This window comes from Podarcis pityusensis (genome assembly GCF_964106645.2).
Source record: "Podarcis pityusensis genome assembly, chromosome: 3".
In the NCBI taxonomy this organism is placed as follows: domain Eukaryota; kingdom Metazoa; phylum Chordata; class Lepidosauria; order Squamata; family Lacertidae; genus Podarcis; species Podarcis pityusensis.
The window spans coordinates 29,482,439-29,504,050 of NC_138026.1; the positions used below are offsets into that span (position 1 = coordinate 29,482,439).

Here is a 21,612-nt window from a genome sequence, read left to right on the forward strand (position 1 = left end):
GCAAATGGCTCTATAAAAGGAATGTTTTCCCAGTTTCGAAAACCTGGGTATTTTTTGCTACTTTAAAAACTTTATTTTTAGGGAAGGTGTGACCATCTGCTTCTTGGTCCTGATGCTTTGAAAAGATGGCCCTGGTGGTCCCTCCCAATTCTACAATTCTGTGATTCTATAATTCTATGATTCTGTCTAAACTGCAGAAGCAAACTACTTCAGTTGCTGTTTCCCATCCCTGCCAATGGGAGTCTTGTCAGGGGGTTGGGGACCTCTTAGCCTAGAAATCTCAACACTCTCTCAGTGAAACAGTTCCCAGGATTATTGGAGGTGTGTGTAGGGGTGGAGTTTGAAATGGCTAAATCAGTTTCAAATAGGAATGCTTACAGTATCAATGTACCTTTTGGATGCAGAAGGCGCTTGTCGGAGGAACTAATACCTCAAGGTCACCTTTGCTTTGCTTAGAAGTAGGATTACTTGGATTTCAGTACACCGGCTGCCGCTAAAAGCATACGCAGTCATAAGGTAAGTGCTAGAAATTATGGGAGTGATGTGTTTAAATCGAGCTAGTATCAGCATGGTCCTCATCTTGAATTTGTATGCAAGTTATTAATAGAAAACTAAGAACAGAAGGAAGGCAGAAAGGCAGACAATTCAGTGCTCCTTAAGGAAGATGTATTTGTTTTTAACAGGTGTAGATTATGCTCTGTTTCCCCCCCACCCCATAAAGACCTGCCTGCCACAATGCTAATTTGCAGAGTCTCCCTCTCCTCCTGCCTCCAGACCTTTATTAAAAGTCTAGTCTACACTGCTAGAGGAAAGGTCTAAAGTTATTATTATGTGCCTTAAGAGCTTATAAAGTAAAACACGTGATTAATATTTCAGGTCCCCCCCCCCCAAACTCATGCTATCCCAGTTGCTACCTTGTAGTTGACTGAGAATGCAACCCTGTATAGCTTTCTACTCAGAAGTAAGCCCTGCTGAGTTCAATGGGACTTCCCAGCTCACTTTCCCACTGCCTCTTGAGCCTGTGTTTTATCCCAGTGTGGATCACATCTCTGTGGGGCTTCGTGCTCTGAGGCAGGTCATCCTTATTCCCTCATGCTTTTTTAAAGGCTTCTAGACTGAGGGCGACTTTCCAGAAGCCACTGTTAAAGCCTAGATGAGATTTGACCTTATGTTTTAAGCCTACATAAGCAAACACTCTGCACTGAAGTTGCCATACCAACTGCCCAGTGAAGAAGCGTAACAGTTCAGCAGGACCTGGGAATCTGGGATGCTGTTTCCAGAGGCAGAGGAACTGTGCCTTTGTGTGGGTTGGAAAAAGAACAGGCTCCTTGGATTGGTAACACTGGAGTTACAGATCCTCAGCATCACAATATCAAGACGTAGCGGGATCCAAAGTATGTTTAATTAGTAGTAAGTCCTACCGTATTGAGTCCAGGCTTACTAGTCCATTTTAGCATTATATAGTCTTAAGGGCATGAAGAGGCACCGTGACATTGAAAATTAAATATAAAGAACTAGTGGGCACCATTCGCCCAAAGCCAAGCACACTTAAATCCAGTTGGGTTCAATGCACGGTTAAAACCCGTGGGATGTGAAAATGTCACCCTACCCATGGAGTGTGACCCATGTTCTCCAGTGCCGATGGGGCATTTTTGCAAGTGATGTAATAAAACCCACACCTTGCAGTCAAGCTTGATAGTGTGCAACTGGAGGTTATAAATGGGGGGGGGGGGGAGAGATATTAACCTGAGCACACATTTTCCAGCTAATGCTCATTTTACATTCACCTCGCAGATGCGGGGAATGCCAAAACCAATTTAGGAAAACTGCCTCGGATCCAAGCTCTGGGAAAGTGGAGTCCCAAAGCTAGTATACACTGAGGATTACTGAGGAAGTGAGTCCTCCTCTTCTCCTCGGGACTATAACTGCAGTGATTCCCTCCTTATTTTTATTTGCTAACACCGCCTCCTTCGCTTTCCCCTCCTGCCTAACAAACTCCACTTATTTAAAGTTTGCCATTCTTTCAAACGCAGCTTGATTGCGGTCTGTTAACTCAGAGGCACTAAGTTCTTCCAAAATATGCAGACGAAGCAAGGGGATGGGGGGGGCAGAAACAAGCTCCAGGATGGCAGCCAAAAACTCTGGGATCTGAGCTAGGCATTAAAAGACACTGCCTGGAGAACTGCGAGTTACAGACACTTAACGGAGTTATTTTATTTCCAAAGTAACACCTGCAGCGTTTATGAGATCCTGTTAAGAAGCAGAAGAAATCTGCATTAGAATACAGTGTTTCCTGTAGGAGAGGAAGAAAAAGACACTTACAGGATGCAGCTCGGCTGCCTAATGTATTTATTGCCATATCATATATTAGGCGTTAGCCTGCAGTGTTGTTTCTGTTCCAGACTTGCAGCCAATTGATTAGGGAGCTGTTCTCCACGACTCAAGGGACAAAATAAAGAGTAAACACAATGGCTGGGTGTCTGGGAACTGACAGTCCTCACTTCAAGGCAAAAGATGGCTCACTCTGCATTAGCAACGCTTTGAAACTTCACAATGTCTGATGCTGGGTGCTTTTGAAGCATTGCTGCTATTTTGGTGTGTGTTTGTGTGCATAAGAGGAGGTATTTTCTGTTATTTAGGCTTCCTGGTATAATTTGACAAAACATACTTTGTATTTCAAGGGACATTTATCAGAAATGCAAGGAGACGAGTCCCCTAATTCAAGGACATTACATATGAGCAGAATGTTCCTTCAGTCTGAGATTCTAATCTGTGAACTCTGGTTTTTAGCACTACGTATGTTACAACTGCACTGTAAGGCCGCATATATGCCATACACTGAAAGGATGTGACTTCTACCAAAGAATCCAGGGAACTGTAGTTAATCCACCACAGACCTACAGTTCACAGCACCCTTAATAAACTACAGTTCCCAGGGTTATTCGGGGAAAGTCATTGCTTGAGGAGGTGGCCCAAAACGGCAATCCAATTTGCCTTTAAAAATGTGGATGAGGGTGTGACCAAACTTTGTGATGAATGTACTTGAATTTGGCTCCCATGCCTGCTAGGAACAGCATAGAGACTTCGGTTCAAAATCTGATTTGAACCTCAGTTCAAAACCCCTTTCTTCGCCTTGCAAAATCTTGTTCTTCACTTACTCTGCCAGTTACTTTCATGCCTGCAAAATAATATTGTGTGATCTCTGGTGTATTATCCTAAACTGCTTTTTTGAAGGGTAGATTTATTCTTTGAGTTGCTGATGAGCTCCGGTGCCGTTTTTGTTTCCTATCCCCTTCTCTAAGTCATAGAATTGTAGAACTGGAAGGGAACCCAAGGGTCATCTAGCCCAACCCCCTGCAATGCAGGGATCAATTTAAATTGCTCTTCAAGCTCTCTCTTACTTCCCTTTGTAAAATTCTTTAAAAAAAATTATGCAGTGAATAGCATCATGATAGGGTTCTGTCATCAGACGTTAGGTTGCAGAGCTGACCACCCTCCCTTCTCCACTTCCTGTTAACATGGAGCCTCTTGAACAGAGCCTGCCAGTATTTTTTCTGATCATTGTTTGGAATTTCACAGACATTTGAAACCTGTGCCCCCCCCCTTGTGTTTGAGAGCGACCGAAAGGCATCAGTCTGCGCAGCAGCAGATCTAGAAGAGTTCAATAGCACAAGAAAACGAGGCCCAGCACGCCAAGCTTCCTCTTGCCCATTTTATTACTCACTTAGCACATTCAGGGTCACCAGCTTGTAGCTGTCACCCAATACTGGTGACAAGAGATTTGCAAGGGCTTTCGAGACCTTAGCTTCCACAGTATAAATGCAAGCAACCATCTCATATGGTTAGAAATAGGGATTTTTTTGTTTTTTATTTGCTCCGCTCTGCCAGTGCCCTGCTCATTTTTCTAAACAGCAAAATAATATGTCAGATAATCAGATGCTTGGGTGTACTATATTTTGTTTTTATTGTTAGGAACCCACTAAGCCTGAAGAAAGTGCAACAGGAAATTAAAGCCAGCAGGCATTAATCTGTGTCTCAGGTGCTCTGCACAAACATATGTGCATGCCAGCCAATTGCTCATCGCTCAATCATTCATCACCTGTGAACTCTGTGTATGGATGGGTGGGCCAGCTTCATTGGCAAGCCTTATGTTTTGAGCTGATGTGAGGCAGCATGACAAGTCTTGCCTGTGGGGTTCAATATTGGAATGGCTCCTTCAGAGATGTGAGTCATCCCTTGATATATGGCTGTCATCAGACGATGCCTTGAGAGAGGTGGGATATATATTCCACAAAGAAACTGGACACAATTAAATGATGCCTCTGAACATGGGAACTCCGCTGAAGTCTGACTTTAAGCCATTGTTTCCCAAACTTGGGTCTTCAGCTGTTTCCGAACTGCAGTTCCCATCATCTCTGACCGCTGGTCCTGCTAGCTAGGGATGATGTCGTCCAAAAGCAGCTGGAGACCCAAGTTTGGGAAACACTGCTTTAAGCAACGGGAGGTTAAATCTGGCATCTTGATTCACCCAGAAGTAAATCCCCACTGAATTCAGTGGAACTGACTCCGACATCAGCCTGCATTTTTTCCTGAGATACTTCTATGAGTACTCTCACCCTCTGAGGTAAGGCAAGAGGTGATCAGAGAGAGGGCATTATTTGCGGTAGCCTCCTTTCTTTGGCATTGCTTTCCTAGGGAAGTTCACCTGGTCCGGTGCATGCGTTGTATCTTTTTGGCACCAGACAAAAGTCCTTTTACAAATCTGTTTCAGTTTAAATGTTTTGATTGCTGCTGCTATGCCCTTTTGAGCCTGTCAGAGTAATTACATTTACATCTTCCATTAGTATTTTTTTTTAATGATGTTGTGCTTCTTATTTTTATGTAAGCTATAAGTTATGTAACTTCCTGTCATTTACCTGCAGGATCTGCTCAGTGAGTGCTGCCAACTGCCCATCATCTTTGCCCTATCAAGAACAATGTCAAACTCATGGAGAGATGCCTCTTTGGCATGCTAAGTGGTTTCCTTAGTTTGTGAGGACAAAACTTGATTTTCCTCTCTTCTCTTTCTCTTTCTTGTTTCATGTGGAATAGTAAATAAATAAAACAAGCCTTCCTCAAACTGCAAAGAAGATGGGGAATTCTTATGCTGGGCAGCTCAAGACCACACGCTTTGAAGAAGTGCTGCATAATTCTATCGAGGCTTCTCTCCGGTCCAATAATTTAGTTCCTAGGCCGGTTTTTTCACAGCTGTATTTAGAAGCCGAACAGCACCTTTCCTCTCTAGAAGGTAAGAAACGTTGATTTGACATTTTTATTCAAGTAGAAATTGAGCCTGTTTTGTTTTTAATGATCGAGAGATCATCCTGAATATTCAGTCCACAATCAACACAAAGTTGGCAGAGCTGCCACTGGGTGCTGCCTGGTTGGTGTTGACCTGCAACAGAGCCTCGTTGGTGGTTTCCCATTTATGGAATGTCCTCCTTGGTTAGGGGCATCTTTCTTCCTCGTTATTAACACTGGAATTTTAAATAAAAAACATTCCTGTTCACCTAGGCATTTGATGGCTGGAAAATAACTGTTTCTGGCAACCTTGAAATGATATTTGATTGCTTTTAATTTTTTTAATTATTATTTGTTGCGGTGGTTGCTGTTTTATTGTTTGCTGTCCTTGGCTGCTTTGGGAGGAAGGGTGGAACAGAAAGTTGATTAAATGACGAATAAATAAGTGTTCAAGCATGATATTCCGATCCCCCAAGCAAAGTCACTGGAATCACTTCACCACCCACCAAGCCAACTTGTTTTACTGCTAAACTTCAGGAACCTCTGTGGATCTGACAGTATGCAGGCATCATTATTCTTCTGGTGCAACTATTTCCTCCTGTTAATTGCTGGTCTCTCTTTATTGGCTTGAAGGGCATTTCCTTTGTATCTTCTTTTCATGAGCACACTTCCTTTCAAAGCAGTCTAATTACGGCATGGAAAGAATAATTATCAATGCAATATGGCGGGGTCTTTAGGCAATTGCATTGAAACATAATTGAAATATTATTCAAATAGTTTTGAACGATATAGCTACTCACCACCTATGGAAAAACCCTATTTAGGAACAAATCTGTGGCCATTGCACACATATTTCCCTCTCTCCTTCCTTTCTTCCATGCTGAACAAGGACTTTTTCATTTGCATGAAAAAAACCATCACCATTGTTTAAGTGTCCATCTGCTCCCGCTGCTTGCTCCCCACGTGGAAAACCTTAGATTTCATAAACCTTAGATTTCAACAAAGTCTGATGTCACAAAAGTGGGTTATGACATCAACTGGGAGAAGATGCTGCCAGAACATGGTCTTCGTTTTAAAACAAAAGAACTCTTTTCACACTTGTTAATGGATTTAACAAATCACTGGGTTCTAATCCTGGTGTTCTTTGTGTGTGTGTTTATATATATATATAATTAGCAAGAACTAAGTGCGTTTATCCAGATTATTATTATTATTATTATTATTATTATTACTATTTTATTATTTTAAAAAGCATGCACAGGGCAGAAAAAATATTTAATTATTTCATTTAAAATGTGTATAAATTGCCCATTAGCTTTAATACTGCCTAATTGCTATTGTGTGGCTGGAGAATGATAGCCTATTGAGGTGCAATATGGGAATAGCCTTGCTTCCAAGGGGTAGGCTGTTTGCCATATCTTTTACAAAAATAACAAGGGGTTGCAAAATGTGCCCTTCCATGAGAGGGGGGAAGGAAGTGTTCATACTTCACATATAGTTTTTAAAATTATAAAATAAAATGTCCACAAAATGCCAGGGCACCGCTATGCGGAATAGTGTAGTGGACTTCCTAGTCCCACCTTATCATCTTCTCATTATTAAAGGGCCAGAAGACAGTTAACGCTTGTAGCTAGGAGTGCTCAACGTTGAGCAAAAATAATAATGAGAACAACCCAGCCATAAAAGTAATTTAGAAAACCATTGATTTCATTGGAAAGGATTTAAGCACATGTTTAATTCTTATTGAAATCAGTTGGACTTAAAATACTGCCAATTCTTGAAATGAAAACTTCTGGTAGATGGGCAGAGTCTAGGGGCAATCACAGAAGAGTTTCAGGAACGGAGTTTGGGTGTATCCAACATTTTTAAAAAGCAGATAGCTGGGTGAGATAGCTGAGTTGGTTAGAGCATGGTGCCGATAACACCAAGGTTGCAGGTTCAGTCCCCATATGGAACAGCTCCATAGCCCAGGGGGTTGGACTAGATGATCCTCAACGTCCCTTCCAACTCTACTGTTGGATTCTAGTGCTTTCGAGAGGTCCATGCTGTAGCCAGGTGATTTTTGGTGTGCCTGTATACGCAGCCTAACACAAAAATCAATATCTGGACCGATTTTATTCTCATTAGCTAACCATTTATTTCATTGGCCGAGAGGGGATGTGTTCTTGCCCTCTTGAAAACAGACACAATAAATTAAAAATTGCGTAGTTAACGGAGAGGCAGTATTTGTTTATATTCTCCCAACAATTTCCTCTGTAGTCTGCCTCTTTTATTTATATGATTGCAGGCTGAAAGTACAATAATAAAATAGACTAGGTCTTGTCATCGTTGTTTGCCATGAAGTCTGCTTCTGAGCCCTTTCAGGCAAAACCGTTGGAACAAAAGGGCACTCCTAGACTTCAGACCACAGGCAATGTCTTTCTTTTGCATTACGCTGCTCAGCAAAACAGCTGATGTTCAGAGTGGTTGTGATCTTTGCTTGGATGCTTTTGCTGGACAGCTGTGTTATTTTCATAGATTTTCCTGCCATTTTCCTTTCGGCATGTAGTCAAAATTTATGTGACTGCTTCGTACCAAGTTAACTAAATTCTCTGTGGCTTATATCGAACCTGTGCTTTATTCATGCTTAATGTATGCCTTATGCTTAATTCAAACACTTAACACATCAATAGCTGTAACCTAACTGAATATATTAAGCAAGGTTTTATTTGTCATCTGAATCTGGCCCAGTTTGCTCAGTGCCTCAAAGCATGTAGAGTTTAATGCAGCTCTGGACAAAAATAATCATGCTTTTATAATGACTGCCCTTTAAAGGGTTGTGTATGTATATTGAAGTTTTGAAGAGCTGATCTACAAATATTGGTTTACGCTGGTACTATGAATACACCAAAGGCATCTCAAAATCATAGTTTGCATACATCTTGAGTATTTGAGGGCCTTGATCCAGTGCTGTGCAATTGTCCTCATCCCTCACATCCCCCAACGTGAGTATAAGCAGTGCTAGCGTTCATTATAGTGAATGGGAACTTTACAATCGTTTAATGTTGCAGCACCTAGACTTTTGGAACTCCCTGCCTATTGATATCAAGCAGGCACCTTCACGGCACTCTTTTCAGTGGCTGCTAAAAACATTTACATTTAGACAAGCCTAACTAGCATGCTTAAAGGCACGCAGGTGGCGCTGTGGGTTAAACCACAGGGCCTAGGACTTGCCGATCAGAAGGTTGGCGGTTCGAATCCCCGCGACGGGGTGAGCTCCCATTGCTCGGTCCCTGCTCCTGCCAACCTAGCAGTTCGAAAGCACATCAGAGTGCAAGTAGATAAATAGGTACCGCTCCGGCGGGAAGGTAAACGGCATTTCCGTGCGCTGCTCTGGTTCACCAGAAGCAGCTTAGTCATGCTGGCCACATGACCCGGAAGCTGTACACCGGCTCCCTCGGCCAATAAAGCGAGATGAGCGCCGCAACCCCAGAGTCGGTCACGACTGGACCTAATGGTCAGGGGTCCCTTTACCTTTACTTTAACTAGCATGCTTGGGAAGTTGAGATGTTTTTAAATCTGATTTAGCATTTCAACTTTTGCATGTTTTAAAGGACTGTTGTAAATTTTTCTTGAGTTTCTTGTTTTAGCTTTTTTTTTTAAACTGCTAGAAGGTTTTCTTCCTTTAAAAAACCAACAACAATCACACGGTGTGTCCCTTTTATGAAATAAATAATAAAATAATACCCCCAGACAGTCCTCCTCTCTCAGTGCCATGGAATTATTGCACAAGCAACCTGCGTGGCGAATGAAGGACAGGGCTGGAAGCGGATATGAGAAACACGCCAAAGAGCTCCCATTCCTTTCGGCACCCCCTCATTCTGCCCGCGCATGTACCTATGATCTTGCACTGGTGTGGGGATGAGGGAAGCAGGGTTCTGTTGGACTCTGTGTTTCTTAGTCATGCTCCACTGGATCAGGTAAATCGTACAGGACAAGATATAGTGGACCAGTTCACAAGAACCTTAGGTGGGAAGTTGGTGGATTCGCACCCGCCCCCTTGGGATGCTTGTGAGTTCACACAAGCACGTTTGTCACTCCACAACTGCAGCTTGACTTGATTCCTTGTGTCTGTGAGACAGTCACCATGGTTCAAAAGTCACAGGCCACTTTCATGTCACCTGAACATGCTGTGTCTCTTGATGGAGGCAGTTCACATATCATTTATTGTGAGTTGAGTGACTTATTATTCCGGAAAGTGCTATGGGTGCTTTTCTTCTCTTACACCAAACTCACACCTGTTCCCTTTATTTACCTGCTTTTCTGTAAAGTCAGAAGCTGCCTTAAGATTTGTTTCAAGCTACTGTTTAGCTCATTAACTCAGCGCAGTCCTCACTGCTGTATTTGAAGCTTGGTACCTGCGGCTGAAATTGCGAAACAGCTCTCGCTGATAAAGGGGGAGAAACGTTATTTCCTCTCATCTGAATGCACCATTTACCTGACCTCTGGTGACTGTGCTCACGATACCTTTTAGCAGGCAACAGAGTGGATAATGAGGAAGATGAGGAGGAAGAAGAGGAAGAGGAGGAAAGTTCAGAATCAAGCAGCCCCCCTATCACTTATCAGATGAAGCCGCCTCCTGAAGGTGGTTGCACTACTGACGGTAAGAAATTCATACAGCTGGGTGGCACGTTTAGAGGTGCACGCAGATGAAGCGGCTTCTTCACACCGATGACTGAGAGCACATGCGCCGAGTTGCACCCAGCATTGCGTGTGCACATGACGACTGTTGCGTCAGGAGAGGCCGGCCAGGTTGCGCCCGGGCCGACATCCCGCCAGGCCAACATCCCGCCAGGCCACACCACATCCGGGTGACATTCCCTCAGACCTTCTCTGCTCCCTCAAGATTGGGGATGCTGAGTCCTCTTCCAGTGGACATGGCGGAGGGCTGTAGAGGCTTCAGCCCCACAGAGTTGGCACGCCTGACTAAGAGTTGATCCTTTCACACAGAATGAAACCCGAGAGTTCAATCCAGCAAGCCTTAGGCATGGCTACATTCAGTCGTGGACTTAAACTAATCAGGACTGCGTCATTTCTGCTGCTTTCACTGGGATCCATGCTTAATTCTGAGGCCTAGTTGATGTTTAGGCTGTGCTATTTGGGACTGCAAGTGGAAGCCCCCATGATTGAATGTCTTGCTGTGCATTTATTTCTCCACATAGCAAAGTCAGAGAAAGTGGTTCTAGTCTAATCTTCTCCCCGAGATTTTCACATTTGTCTTCTATTTACACCCTGATTTTCACTTAACAGAGTAGCACTTAGAGTTTTATTTATGAAGGAACATTCAGTTATGTGAGCCCCCACCTGAAGTCTGAAATGGTACTGCTCAGAATTCCTCAGTGAAAAATAGGATGTCACAATGAACTTTGCAGATTGAATTTTGCATGAAAAATTACCTTTAGGATAATAAGATTTTGGGGGAAATGATAATAATTGTGGATTGCTTTTAATCTGTTTGGGTCAGCTTGTTTTAAAATGTTTGGCATTATTACAACTTCTAAAGAAAGTATTAATCCGAACAGAGATTTTTACAGTTTGAGAATGGAGATACTATTGTATAATTGTTAGCAAAACATGACTCAGAATGGCACATTCCAGAACATCTATGGATGATGTACAGAGAAATTTAGGGTATTTTGAATGGTAAGCTCAGATATTCGTTTTTAATGAGCATTTGCATACCAGAGTTGTTTTCTATAAAGTGAAAGAGTAGTCTTTATTTCCAATTAATTCAGTGTCCACCTTTTTGACTTGAAAATTACTTAGCTCCTTCTGGACGGGATGCCACATGTACACTGCAAAAAGTAGAAGCCCTGAGTTGCGTATAAAATTGCACATGTTAATTTATACGTACAGATGCAAATTTAGAAATAATTACTTTAAACAATTTAAATAGAAATACAATACATCTCACCACAGTGAAGAAGACTGAGCAGGTAACCTATGCGCCTGATTGGTTTGCTGCCCAGGGGCTCCCTTTTGAAGGGCAATTCCTGGTTCTCTCTTCTTATGGTTCTTCATCTTTAAACTGGAATTAGACCTGACAGCTCTTCAGCTAAGAGGACTGTAAAATAGGATACATTGCCACCTTAGACTGAGTCCTGAGACTGGCTAGCCTACTGAAGTCCCATGTTTATGTTGTCACTTGCACTTTGCTATTTATTGAGAAATCTAGTATCCATGTGTACTAATTTCTTTTCTTTTTTTTAAAAAAGGATGTGCTTCAGGGCATGTCTGTAGCAGCTCCTTTTTTGTGCAATCTGGCGCCGAAAAGAGCACATGCCGTTGGTTTGGCCTCTGCCTCATTCCAATGTCTCGCCAATTATTGTCTCTCGGTTGTTGCTCCATTTCCTGGTTTCTCTGTGTGAAATTTAGGACCTCATTAACTGGGTACTAACTTTCCTGTGATGGCCCTTGCATATGTTTGGACAAATGCCGCTCAGTGTGTCCCTCATCCTTGCCATTGTCCTTCCCATGTGCTTTCACCACTGCAGCTTTTTACCCGCTTTGGAATGCTGAATTTGCTTATATTAACCTTATTACCACTTCCTGCTTACTTTTTTGCAAAAGGTGATGCACAAATCTTCAGACAATATGATCCAGAATTTCCCTCGTAGCGCCTATCCACCCGTCTCTCTGGGTGACCAGAGATAATAATATTAATAATAATAATAATAATAATTATAATAATACCCCACCCATCTGGCTGGGTTTCTATTCCCACATCACACACACTTCATTATTGGAGCCATTTTCCTTTAAAAATGCATATGCAAATATTCCCCTCTCGTTTGTGTTACATTGTAAGGAAAGAATGGGATTGTTTCTGAACTTGTACAGCTTAGGCAGTTTTGCTGTCCGTACTTCTGCATCAATCCCTCACCCCTTTACACATTTGAATCAAAATACAGTGGTACCTCTGGATGCGAACGGGATCCGTTCTGGAGCCCCGTTCACATCCTGAAGTGAATGTAAGATGCGACTGCGCGTGCGCGGGTCGTGTTTCGCTGCTTCCGCGCATGCGTGTGACGTCATTTTGAGCGTCTGCGCATGCGTGAGCGGCGAAACCCAGAAGTAATGCTCTCTGTTACTTCCGGGTCGCCACGGAGCGCAACCTGAAAATATTCATCCCGAAGCTACTTCAACCCGAGGTATGACTGTAATGAGAGATATGTAGATGCAACCGTGCATATTCAGTGGGGATTTATTAATTTTATCCTGGACCCACAGTTCCGAGAGGAATTTATTTCTTTAAAACACCTTAGCTATTGTTTTGTCTTTTCTTTTCTTGTCTTTTCTTTTCTTTTCTTTTCTTTTTCTTTTCAAAAGAGTATAATTTATTCCACCAGTTCATACATAACCTATGGTATATGATTTGATTAAAATAGTGCTGTTGTTTTTCCTCCTCCAGGTTTCTGCCAGGCTGGTAAAGATTTGAGATTAGCATCGGTTTCAAACGACCCAATTGAAGTGCCTTCAGGGTTTCTACTGGTTGGCGCCAAGTCACCAAGCTTACCGGATCACCTTTTAGTGTGTGCCGTAGATAAGAGATTTCTGCCTGATGACCAGGGGCGCAATGCCTTGCTAGGTAAGTGGCGGCTGTGATCACAGCATTGCTGTAAGTCAAGGACCCTGTGGCCCTCTAAGATTTTGTGGGATTATTGACTGCCATCGTCCTTGACTACTGCCATGTTGACTGGAACTGATGAGAGTTGGAGATAAACCATTTCTGGAGGGCCAAGGTTTCCAGTTTCTGTTGTCAGGGAGAAATGACAAGATTAGCCCCATCTCATTTTGATTCCTGGTATTCGTCCTTGTTTGGAACGATTTAACCTTCTGTGCAGGTGGCTGAGCTTAAGGAAAGGTACGGAGTGAACCTCTATTTTGCAGATGCCGCGTTACCTTTAATCCAGTCCAAGGTTACACTCATTGTCTGATCAGTTTGCATTTACAGTTGCTCAGGCGACACCTTGAATTACTAGGCCATTTATGGACATTTCCAATGCCAGCTGTCTTTGATCTCATCTTGTGTTGATATACAACCTGTTCATCTTCTCTTTTGAGATGTGGTTTGTGATAGCAACCCATTAGTGAAGCTGGCTGCACAGAAACAGAGGCTCCCTAGGGTTGTCATATTTCTAAAAGTGAAAATCTGGACACAAATGGTTTTTTTTCTGACATGGGTTTCCATATGCCTAGGTTTCCCTGAACATTTTAACCGATCCTCGGAAATTCTGTCCGGACACTGTTTTTGACGGACAAATCCAGGATATGCCTTGGAAATTCTGGACATATAGCAACACTACTCCCTGCTGCTTTCTCAGTCTCATCACCTTCTTTATGAGATATATATATATATAGGTAAAGGGGACCCCTGACCATTAGGTCCAGTCGTGGCCGACTCTGGGGTTGCGGCGCTCATCGCTTTATTGGCCAAGGGAGCCAGCGTACAGCTTCCGGGTCATGTGGCCAGCTTCTGGCGAACCAGAGCAGTGCACGGAAACGCCGTTTACCTTCCCGCCAGAGCAGTACCTATTTATCTACTTGCACTTTGACATGCTTTCGAACTGCTAGGTTGGCAGGAGGAGGGACTGAGCAACGGGAGCTCACCCCGTTCCGGGGATTCGAACCACCAACCTTCTGATTGGCAAGTCCTAGGCTCTGTGGTTTATCTAAAACCCCTATCCGGTGGGTTGTAGTGGTTAGAGTATGGGTTAGGACCAGGGAAACTCGGGTTCAAATTCCCACTCACCCTCTCCCTGAGTAGTTCTACTGGGAGAGAGCCTCTGAGCTGTGGCTCCCTGAGGTCCAGTCCTAGCTGCACCAACTACAGTGGTGCCTCGCAAGACGAAATTAATTCGTTCCGCAAGTCTCTTCGTCTTGCGAGTTTTTCGTCTTGCGATGCACGGTTTCCCATAGGAATGCATTGAAAATCAATTAATGCGTTCCTAGGGAAACCGCCTTCAGACCAGGTCCGGGGACAGTCTGTCCCCGGACCTCTTCTGAAGGCTGGGGGGGGGGGACAAGGGCTTTTCTTCCCACCCCCAGCATTTTAAAAAACCCCGGGACAGCGGAGGACTTCTCCGCTGTCCGGGTGATCTTAAAATGCTGGCGGGCGGCATTTTAAAATCGCCCCGGGACAGCGGAGGACTTCTCCGCTGTCCGGGGCGATTTAAAAGCCCCTGGGAAGGCGGGCAGGGGGGACAAAGACTTTCGCCCCCCGCCCGCCTTCAGAAGGTGTTCCCGCCCCCCGCCCCGCTTCGGAGCAGCGTTCCGAAGTGGGGCGGCTGGGGCAGGTGTTCCCGCCCCCCCCGCCCCGCTTCGGAACAGCGTTCCGAAGTGGGGCGGCTGGGGCAGGTGTTCCCGCCCCCCGCCCCGCTTCGGAACAGCGTTCCGAAGTGGGGCGGCTGGGGCAGGTGTTCCCGCCCCCCGCCCCGCTTCGGAACAGCGTTCCGAAGTGGGGCGGCTGGGGCAGGTGTTCCCCCGCCCCCCGCCCCGCTTCGGAACAGCGTTCCGAAGTGGGGCGGCTGGGGCAGGTGTTCCCGCCGCCCCGCCCCGCTTCGGAACAGCGTTCCGAAGTGGGGCGGCTGGGGTAGGTGTTCCCGCCCCCCGCCCCGCTTCGGAACAGCGTTCCGAAGTGGGGCGGCTGGGGCAGGTGTTCCCGCCCCCCCCGCCCCGCTTCGGAGCACCGGGAGAAGCGATCTTCTCCCCGCAGCCCCTTGCTTCAAAAGAGGTCCGGGGGCAGCGGGGAAGAAGCGCTGCGCTTCCCGCTGCCCCCGGACCTCTTTTGAAGCAAGGGGCTGCGGGGAGATCGCTGTCCCCGGACCTCTTTTGAAGCAAGGGGCGGTGGGGAGAAGCGATCTCCCCGCAGCCCCTTGCTTCAAAAGAGGTCCGGGGGCAGCGGGAAGCGCTTCCCGCTGTCCCCGGACCTGGGGCTGCGGGGAGAAGATCGCTTCTCCCCGCCGCCCCTTGCTTCAAAAGAGAAGACCCGCTGTCCCCGGGGCAAGCTTCGTTTTGCGAAGCAAGCCCATAGGGAAATTCGTCTTGCGAGGCAACTCGAAAACGAAAAAACCTTTCGTTTTGCGAGTTTTTCGTCTCGCGAGGCGTTCGTCTTGCGGGGTACCACTGTATTCAACACTCATGCCCCATAACTGCAATTCTAATTATAGTACCTTGGAAATATGGCAGACCTGTTTAGGGCCTTTGTGGCGTAGATTGAATCTAGGGCTGTGTGCATGCCCTAAATCTAAAGCACATCCCCTCACAAGAGAAAGAGTTATGGGAACTGGTTTGTTAAGTGTGCTGGAAATCGTAGCTCTCTGAGGCATAAGCTACAGTTTCCAGACTTCTTTGGGGGCAGAATATATGCCTTAAAATGTGTGGTGTGTATGCAGCCTTGCTCTTGGACTTGAGCTAGTTGTGAAGGGTGACTTTGGTCAGCCTCTCACTCTCTTTTACCCAACGTACTTTACTGATCTGTGAGGAGACGAGACAGTGTTAATCTTACATAGGCTGCTCTAAGCAACTGGAAGGAAAAGTGAGATACACATGTGATGGATGGAAAGATGATTGTCTACTGTGCTAGAATTAGTGTGAGTGGGTTAGGATCTTGGTACAAAACAAACTCTAGGGAGGAAAAAAAGTGTGATGAGCGTTAAACAAGGCAATTAAATAACATTTTCCCAAGCTACTAGTTAGGCCTGGTGTTTAACTTTGAAGAAACTCTAATTACTTGGTGCTCTGTCACACACAGTTCTTGAGAGCTTCACATATGGTGTTCCGCACCATATTGAATTCTTATGTATTTGAGAGTAAATGCATTTGCTGTTAGGGTTGCTCCTAACAATATTGCCAGGCAACAAGGAGCTACAAAGCGATGCCAATAAAAATCAAAAGGATGCAATGTGAGCCCAGTATAAATAAATTTGGGATCTGAGTTTACAACCAGCTTTGTGAGAAGTGGTGGAGTATATAACTTCATCTGGCAATAATGTGTCTTGCCATGAGATCTTGCTGACTTTGATGGGTCACAGTACAATTGGCCTGCGACCGTAAAGGAATTAAAAGGGCTGTAAATTTGTGGTGCGTTGTCATTTTAAAGATACAAGCAGTAATGTTGAACCACTCAGCCCATTCATGGCTAGCGCTATTAACAGCCTAAGGTTCCTAAGGCTGTTAACACAGAGGAAGTAGTATATGTGTTAATTGCATGCTAAACCAGAAGAGGGGGGAAAAGTAGTAAGAAACATTTGGTAATAATAACGCTAAGCCTACAATCCTGTGCACACTCACTTGGGAGTAAGCTTCGTTGAACGCAGTGGTGTGTCTTCTAAGTCAACACACAAAAGGATCAGGTTTAGTAGTTATTTGCAATGCTTTTGTGTGCAGCTAACACGTTGGCTTATTGCCCTTCAAGTTATTTCTGTGTTCATTTCTAAACATTTAAAATTATGTTTCAGCACCAACTGAAGCAGAGGTTCCCCTTGTGCTGGCAGAATTTCTGGTGGCAAGTTTGTTGTGCTTTGCTTTCTGCTTTTAAAATGCATGACTCTGTCTAGTAGCAAATCTTCAAAGTCAGTTCTGTATAAAACATCTGAAGCTGCATCTTTACATGTTTCCTTGATAATGCGTACCTTCTTCATCAAGGTGCATATATAATACTTGTGGCTAGGATATTTCAGTTGTCCTTAGGGGACCAAGCAATGATGTTATGATGACACGAGCATTTCCTTGTGGCAGTCTGACCGCACACAAGAGAACAATACCATATCAGATGCATAGCAGCAGGGATGGAACAGTCAGTCTATTTCCATCTGTGACATTTTCACATGTGCTCATCCATAACTCTGTTCCATCTTATTTCTGCATTAACATGCAATTAAAAGTAATCACAATGAAAATTCGCATTTACACCTCCAATTCCTGTATGTCCCCCAAAAATATTTGATTTCTGGAAGAATTTTCATGTATTTGATCTAATAACCATATTGAAAAAATTAGGGAGAGCAAAAGCTGGCGGATGACGAAGTTTCAGCCCACATATCTTTCTGGGGAGTTTAGATCTCAGCAACTTGTGACTGAATTTTCAAAGCTCAACAACTTCAAGGATTCCTAATTTCTCTTGCTTCCTCTTGTTGCTGCAGACCACAGTGACATGCACTACACAAGGATGGTCACATGGGATATAATAATGCCTGCCTCGAGGGATGTATGCTTGTGTGTGTGAACTGACCCACATCTCAAATTGCTTGCACAACAAGAAATGTCCGTATTATTGAAATCGGTGATTCATAGCATGGTGTGCTTTGGTCTCTGTCACTCTCTGATTGTGTTGTTCTGGAATCTGGACAGTGGCGGACCTTGGCATCTCAGATTTCAGTGGCGCCCTGTGTGATGGCATAATCCAGTGGTGAATTTTGCCTTCCGTTGGATGTCATGGTTTTGGTACCTTCTGCAGCACCCCAGAAGCCCCACGCCCAGTGCAACTGAATTGGTTGCACTCCCCTAGATCCGCCTTTGATCTGGATGGTAGGAATTCATTTCACGGTCCATCTAGCCTGCTAAAGCAGTGTTGAATAAGTGAAAGTGGATTAATAAACTGGGCCATGCTGCTTTAGAGTAGAGTAGCGTAGAGGAACAGAATCTGGTTGTTGGGTGGGATCCTTGTTTCCCTACTCTCATTCGGCCATTTTGACTGGTGGGCTTTGGTCTGCCCACCTCTCAATTGCCTGACATCACTACGATGGCAGATGACCCGTTTCCCCTTTGTAGCACCACAAGCTGCACTAAAAAGAAGAATCCAATCTCAGCCAGGTGGGGTTGGGATTGCCTGTGCTGTGGAGTACCCCGGGCGAAACTCCATAGCATAGCCAATCCCAGCTGGCTTGCCTCACTACCAGTTAGCTGATTGGCAGTGACAGTGAGCCTCCCTTGTCAATACATAGTCGAGAGTGCACTTCAAGGCTCCCTATTGTGCATTGGTAGCTGCGTCTTTACCTGTCTGCCACCTGATGTTACAGATGACACCAGGTGTTTGTAGCTTGGGGGATCTGGCCTCGCGGGTCATATTGGGACTTATCCCAGGCCTGATTACGCCCTCAGACCAGAATTTTCCCAATCCTGGCCTATAGATTAGGGCAGACTATAATATGCTTCCAGATAGGTGCTTCATATTGAAAATAGTTTTTTTAGCTACTGCAAACAGATAGAGTTATTAACTTATTGATTTTTCCTTAGGGAGGTTAAATCTTGATTAAATCGGGGTGGGGATAGTGACATTTTAATGCCGAGGACATTGTGCAGACTCTGCAAAGAAACTTGCATGCAAGAGCAGCACTGATCCCACAATAAACATCTACCTGGAAGCACCCAGAGTATTGATAACAATAAAAAATGCTGCTGAATTTTGCATAGATGCACCTGTATTTGAGGCACTTGAAGGAAGATGGTAGGTGGCAAACTGTTGCATACAACCTTTGTTCTCACGGCCACCTCTTTGAGGAAGACCGTCATTATATCCCCATTTTACATAATTGAGACCAAGAGACAATGAATTCTTCCCAATCCATGAATGATTTGGAATTGGAATGGAGATTTCAAAAATTCAAATTCTAAGTGAAAAGCATTTTCTTGTGGAAGCCAAAACATCTGATATTTCCTAGCCATCATTTTTGAAAGGAGGAAATGACAAGTATCAGACCCGACTTGAATGTCCAGTCATTCCACCCCTGCACTTTGGTGATAGTCATAGATAATAGAACCATAGAACCGTAGAGCTGGATGGGACCCAAAGGGTCATCTAGTTGTGACCCCCTGGAATTCAGTGAAGTGGGAGATAAATGTAATCAAATCAATAAATGGGTGAGGAAATAAGTTCTGCAGATATTCAGAGATGCTCTTAAAAACGCACACAACCATTTATAAATCTCAGGGCAGAATTCTTGCAGTGGAACAACTGAGCTCATTGACTCCTATATAGACCCTAACAGGTACTGCTGAGCCAACTCAGAAGTTATCAGGATTTTCTTTAAGACATCCTCCAGCTGGAATAGGCTTGGTAAGCTTGGCTTCAGATCAAGCCCTGCCTGCAAATAAGCTCAATATTTTTAAATTGATGGAATCAAATTTTATTTATCTACTTTGGTATGGCTCTCTTCCTCTCTCTTTCTCTCTCTCTCTCTTTCCATCCATTTGCTTTCATAAAGCAGGGGACCCTGTTTCTTCCTTAATCTCGTTTGATAACCTTGAAGGAAACTGTTCACAAAAGGGAAATGCACCCCATCCAAAAGTGTCTTAAATGGTTTCCTGAGCATTTCTGAGCTGGCTCCACCACTGTCTGTGGAGATGCCCACAGGGCATATATAGGCTCGGAAGGAAACATATCTGTGTATTTAGTAATTTCCTGAGTAGCCTCTTTGACTTCTGTTTCATATTCATGACAAGCTAGTGAAATGCCTGTGGGGCATAAATCAAGTCCGTTTATTGATTTTGTTTAGAAGGTTGCTTTGGTGGTTCCAGCTTGCTTGCCTCCATGACTTACTTGAGTTGGTCATATTGGAGGTTTCTTCTTCTTTTTTTTTAAAAAAACGCCATTCTGTCTAGCCTTCTTATGCAAAATATTGGCACCCTCTCCCTGCGAGGTGCAAGTATTCTAGCTATTAAGTAATCTTTGTTCATCAATGTGAGAGAACTTCCTCTCCGAAGCTTTTCACGGTACTTTTAGGAAACATGCGTCCTATGTATCTCTAAATCAGTGCCATACATTAAGACAGAAAATATTGCCGCTCTCTGCATGGGGCGCTGAGACCCCTTTCCTGTTTGTTTTGTTGCCTCCACATAACAGCCTCCCAAGCTTTTTGCAACAATAACATTCATAAACTTCTAAATCTTGCAAACCTATTAATACAGTTCTTTAGAATGAAAGAAAGGCGAGGGTCAACAAGGGATAATATTTTTCAGTAATGGCTGATCAAAATTAGAAATTAAAACAGGGATGGGTAACCTGTGGCCCTCCAGATGTTGTTGGATTCCACCTTCCATCATGCCCAACCAGCATGACCAATGGTCAGGGATGGTGGGAGTTGTAGTCCAACAGCATCCCGGAGGATCACGGGTTTGCCACTCTGTATTAGAATAATGAAAAGTCTTGATGAAAACAGTGGTTTTTTAACCTAGTGGGTACATCCCTATCTTGCTGAGAGGATATTCTGTGGAGTCGGTTGCAGCGTCCTGTGGCAATTTAAAGATCATAGCTGCCACCTGAGGATTACATTTTATGTATCTGATGAAGTGAGCGCCCATTCACAAAGGTTTATGCTGTAGTAAACTTCTTAGTCTTTAAGGTGCCATAAGACTGCTTGTTGTTGTTTCTCCAGGGACGGCGCTCTATAAACCGGGCACCCTCCTCCTGCCATTGTTTCCCTGCCCTTCTCCCCCAGAAGGCCTCCTTATTTTTCCTTTTTTTTTTTTTTAATACTTCTACTCTCTTGAGGAAAGTCCTGACGTATAAACAGCGCAGCTCTTGTCTCTTATCATCTTCCTCCCTTTTGCCAGAGAGCTGCGTTTGCACGGTTTATCTCCATGCTCACTTGTAGGAAGGCTTGGTAAAATTCTCCGGGGGGAAATGAAGAACCAGGGTGGGAAAATATCAAGGATTCATTCTCTTTTCCTGCTAGGAGAGCATTAGAGGCTTTTTGCCTGCCATGCAGAACCAAGCACTATCCTATTATTCCAAGGGTGCCCCAATATGCCATCTGAGGAGAAACAGGAATGTGCCTCCCCCTCTTCTGCCCCCTGCCACCTCACCACTTCTGCAGCTGCCAGAAGAACCCCCCTCTTGCTGAAATTTGGCGACGCATGGTTTTGCTCTTCATCTTCCCCATCCCTAGGGAATATGGGATAGTACTTGTTTCTGCCCGGCAGGCTGAAAACTTATAACACTCTTTTGGCGGGAAAAGAGAATCCTCAATTTTCCCCACCCTGCTTCTTGATTGAACTCAAGAGAGTGGGGGCGGCATCTGCAAGGCAGTTCTGTTTGTCTTCTTTGCTCCAGGGGCTACAGATCAAATCCCCATTACAGGTACAGCAACTGGAATGACCATCCCATATTATATATATTATATATTATATATATGTAATAAATAATAATAATAATACACCGTCCACCTAACTAGGTTGCCACAGCTATTCCGAGCAGCTTCCAATATATATAAAAGCACAATAAAACATTAAACATTTTAAAACTTCCCTTTACTGTACTAGGCTGCCTTCAGATGTCTTCTAAAAGTTGTAATT

At 44.2% G+C, this 21,612-nt stretch overlaps 1 protein-coding gene across 5 annotated transcripts in view; it reads left to right on the forward strand.

Moving 5' to 3' along the window:
• GREB1 (growth regulating estrogen receptor binding 1) overlaps window positions 1-21,612 on the forward strand; it is a 97,374-nt gene that overhangs the window by 34,565 nt on the left and 41,197 nt on the right. For 4 of the 5 annotated variants that reach the window (XM_080997894.1, XM_080997890.1, XM_080997891.1 and 1 more), the window contains 3 exons: window positions 5,092-5,287; window positions 9,794-9,922; window positions 12,731-12,907. In XM_080997894.1, coding sequence (XP_080854020.1) covers window positions 5,131-5,287; window positions 9,794-9,922; window positions 12,731-12,907 — 463 coding nt within the window. In that variant the 5' untranslated portion in view covers window positions 5,092-5,130. Of the gene's footprint in view, window positions 1-388; window positions 517-5,091; window positions 5,288-9,793; window positions 9,923-12,730; window positions 12,908-21,612 lie in introns of those variants that run through there. The other variant, XM_080997893.1, reaches the window with a different exon arrangement.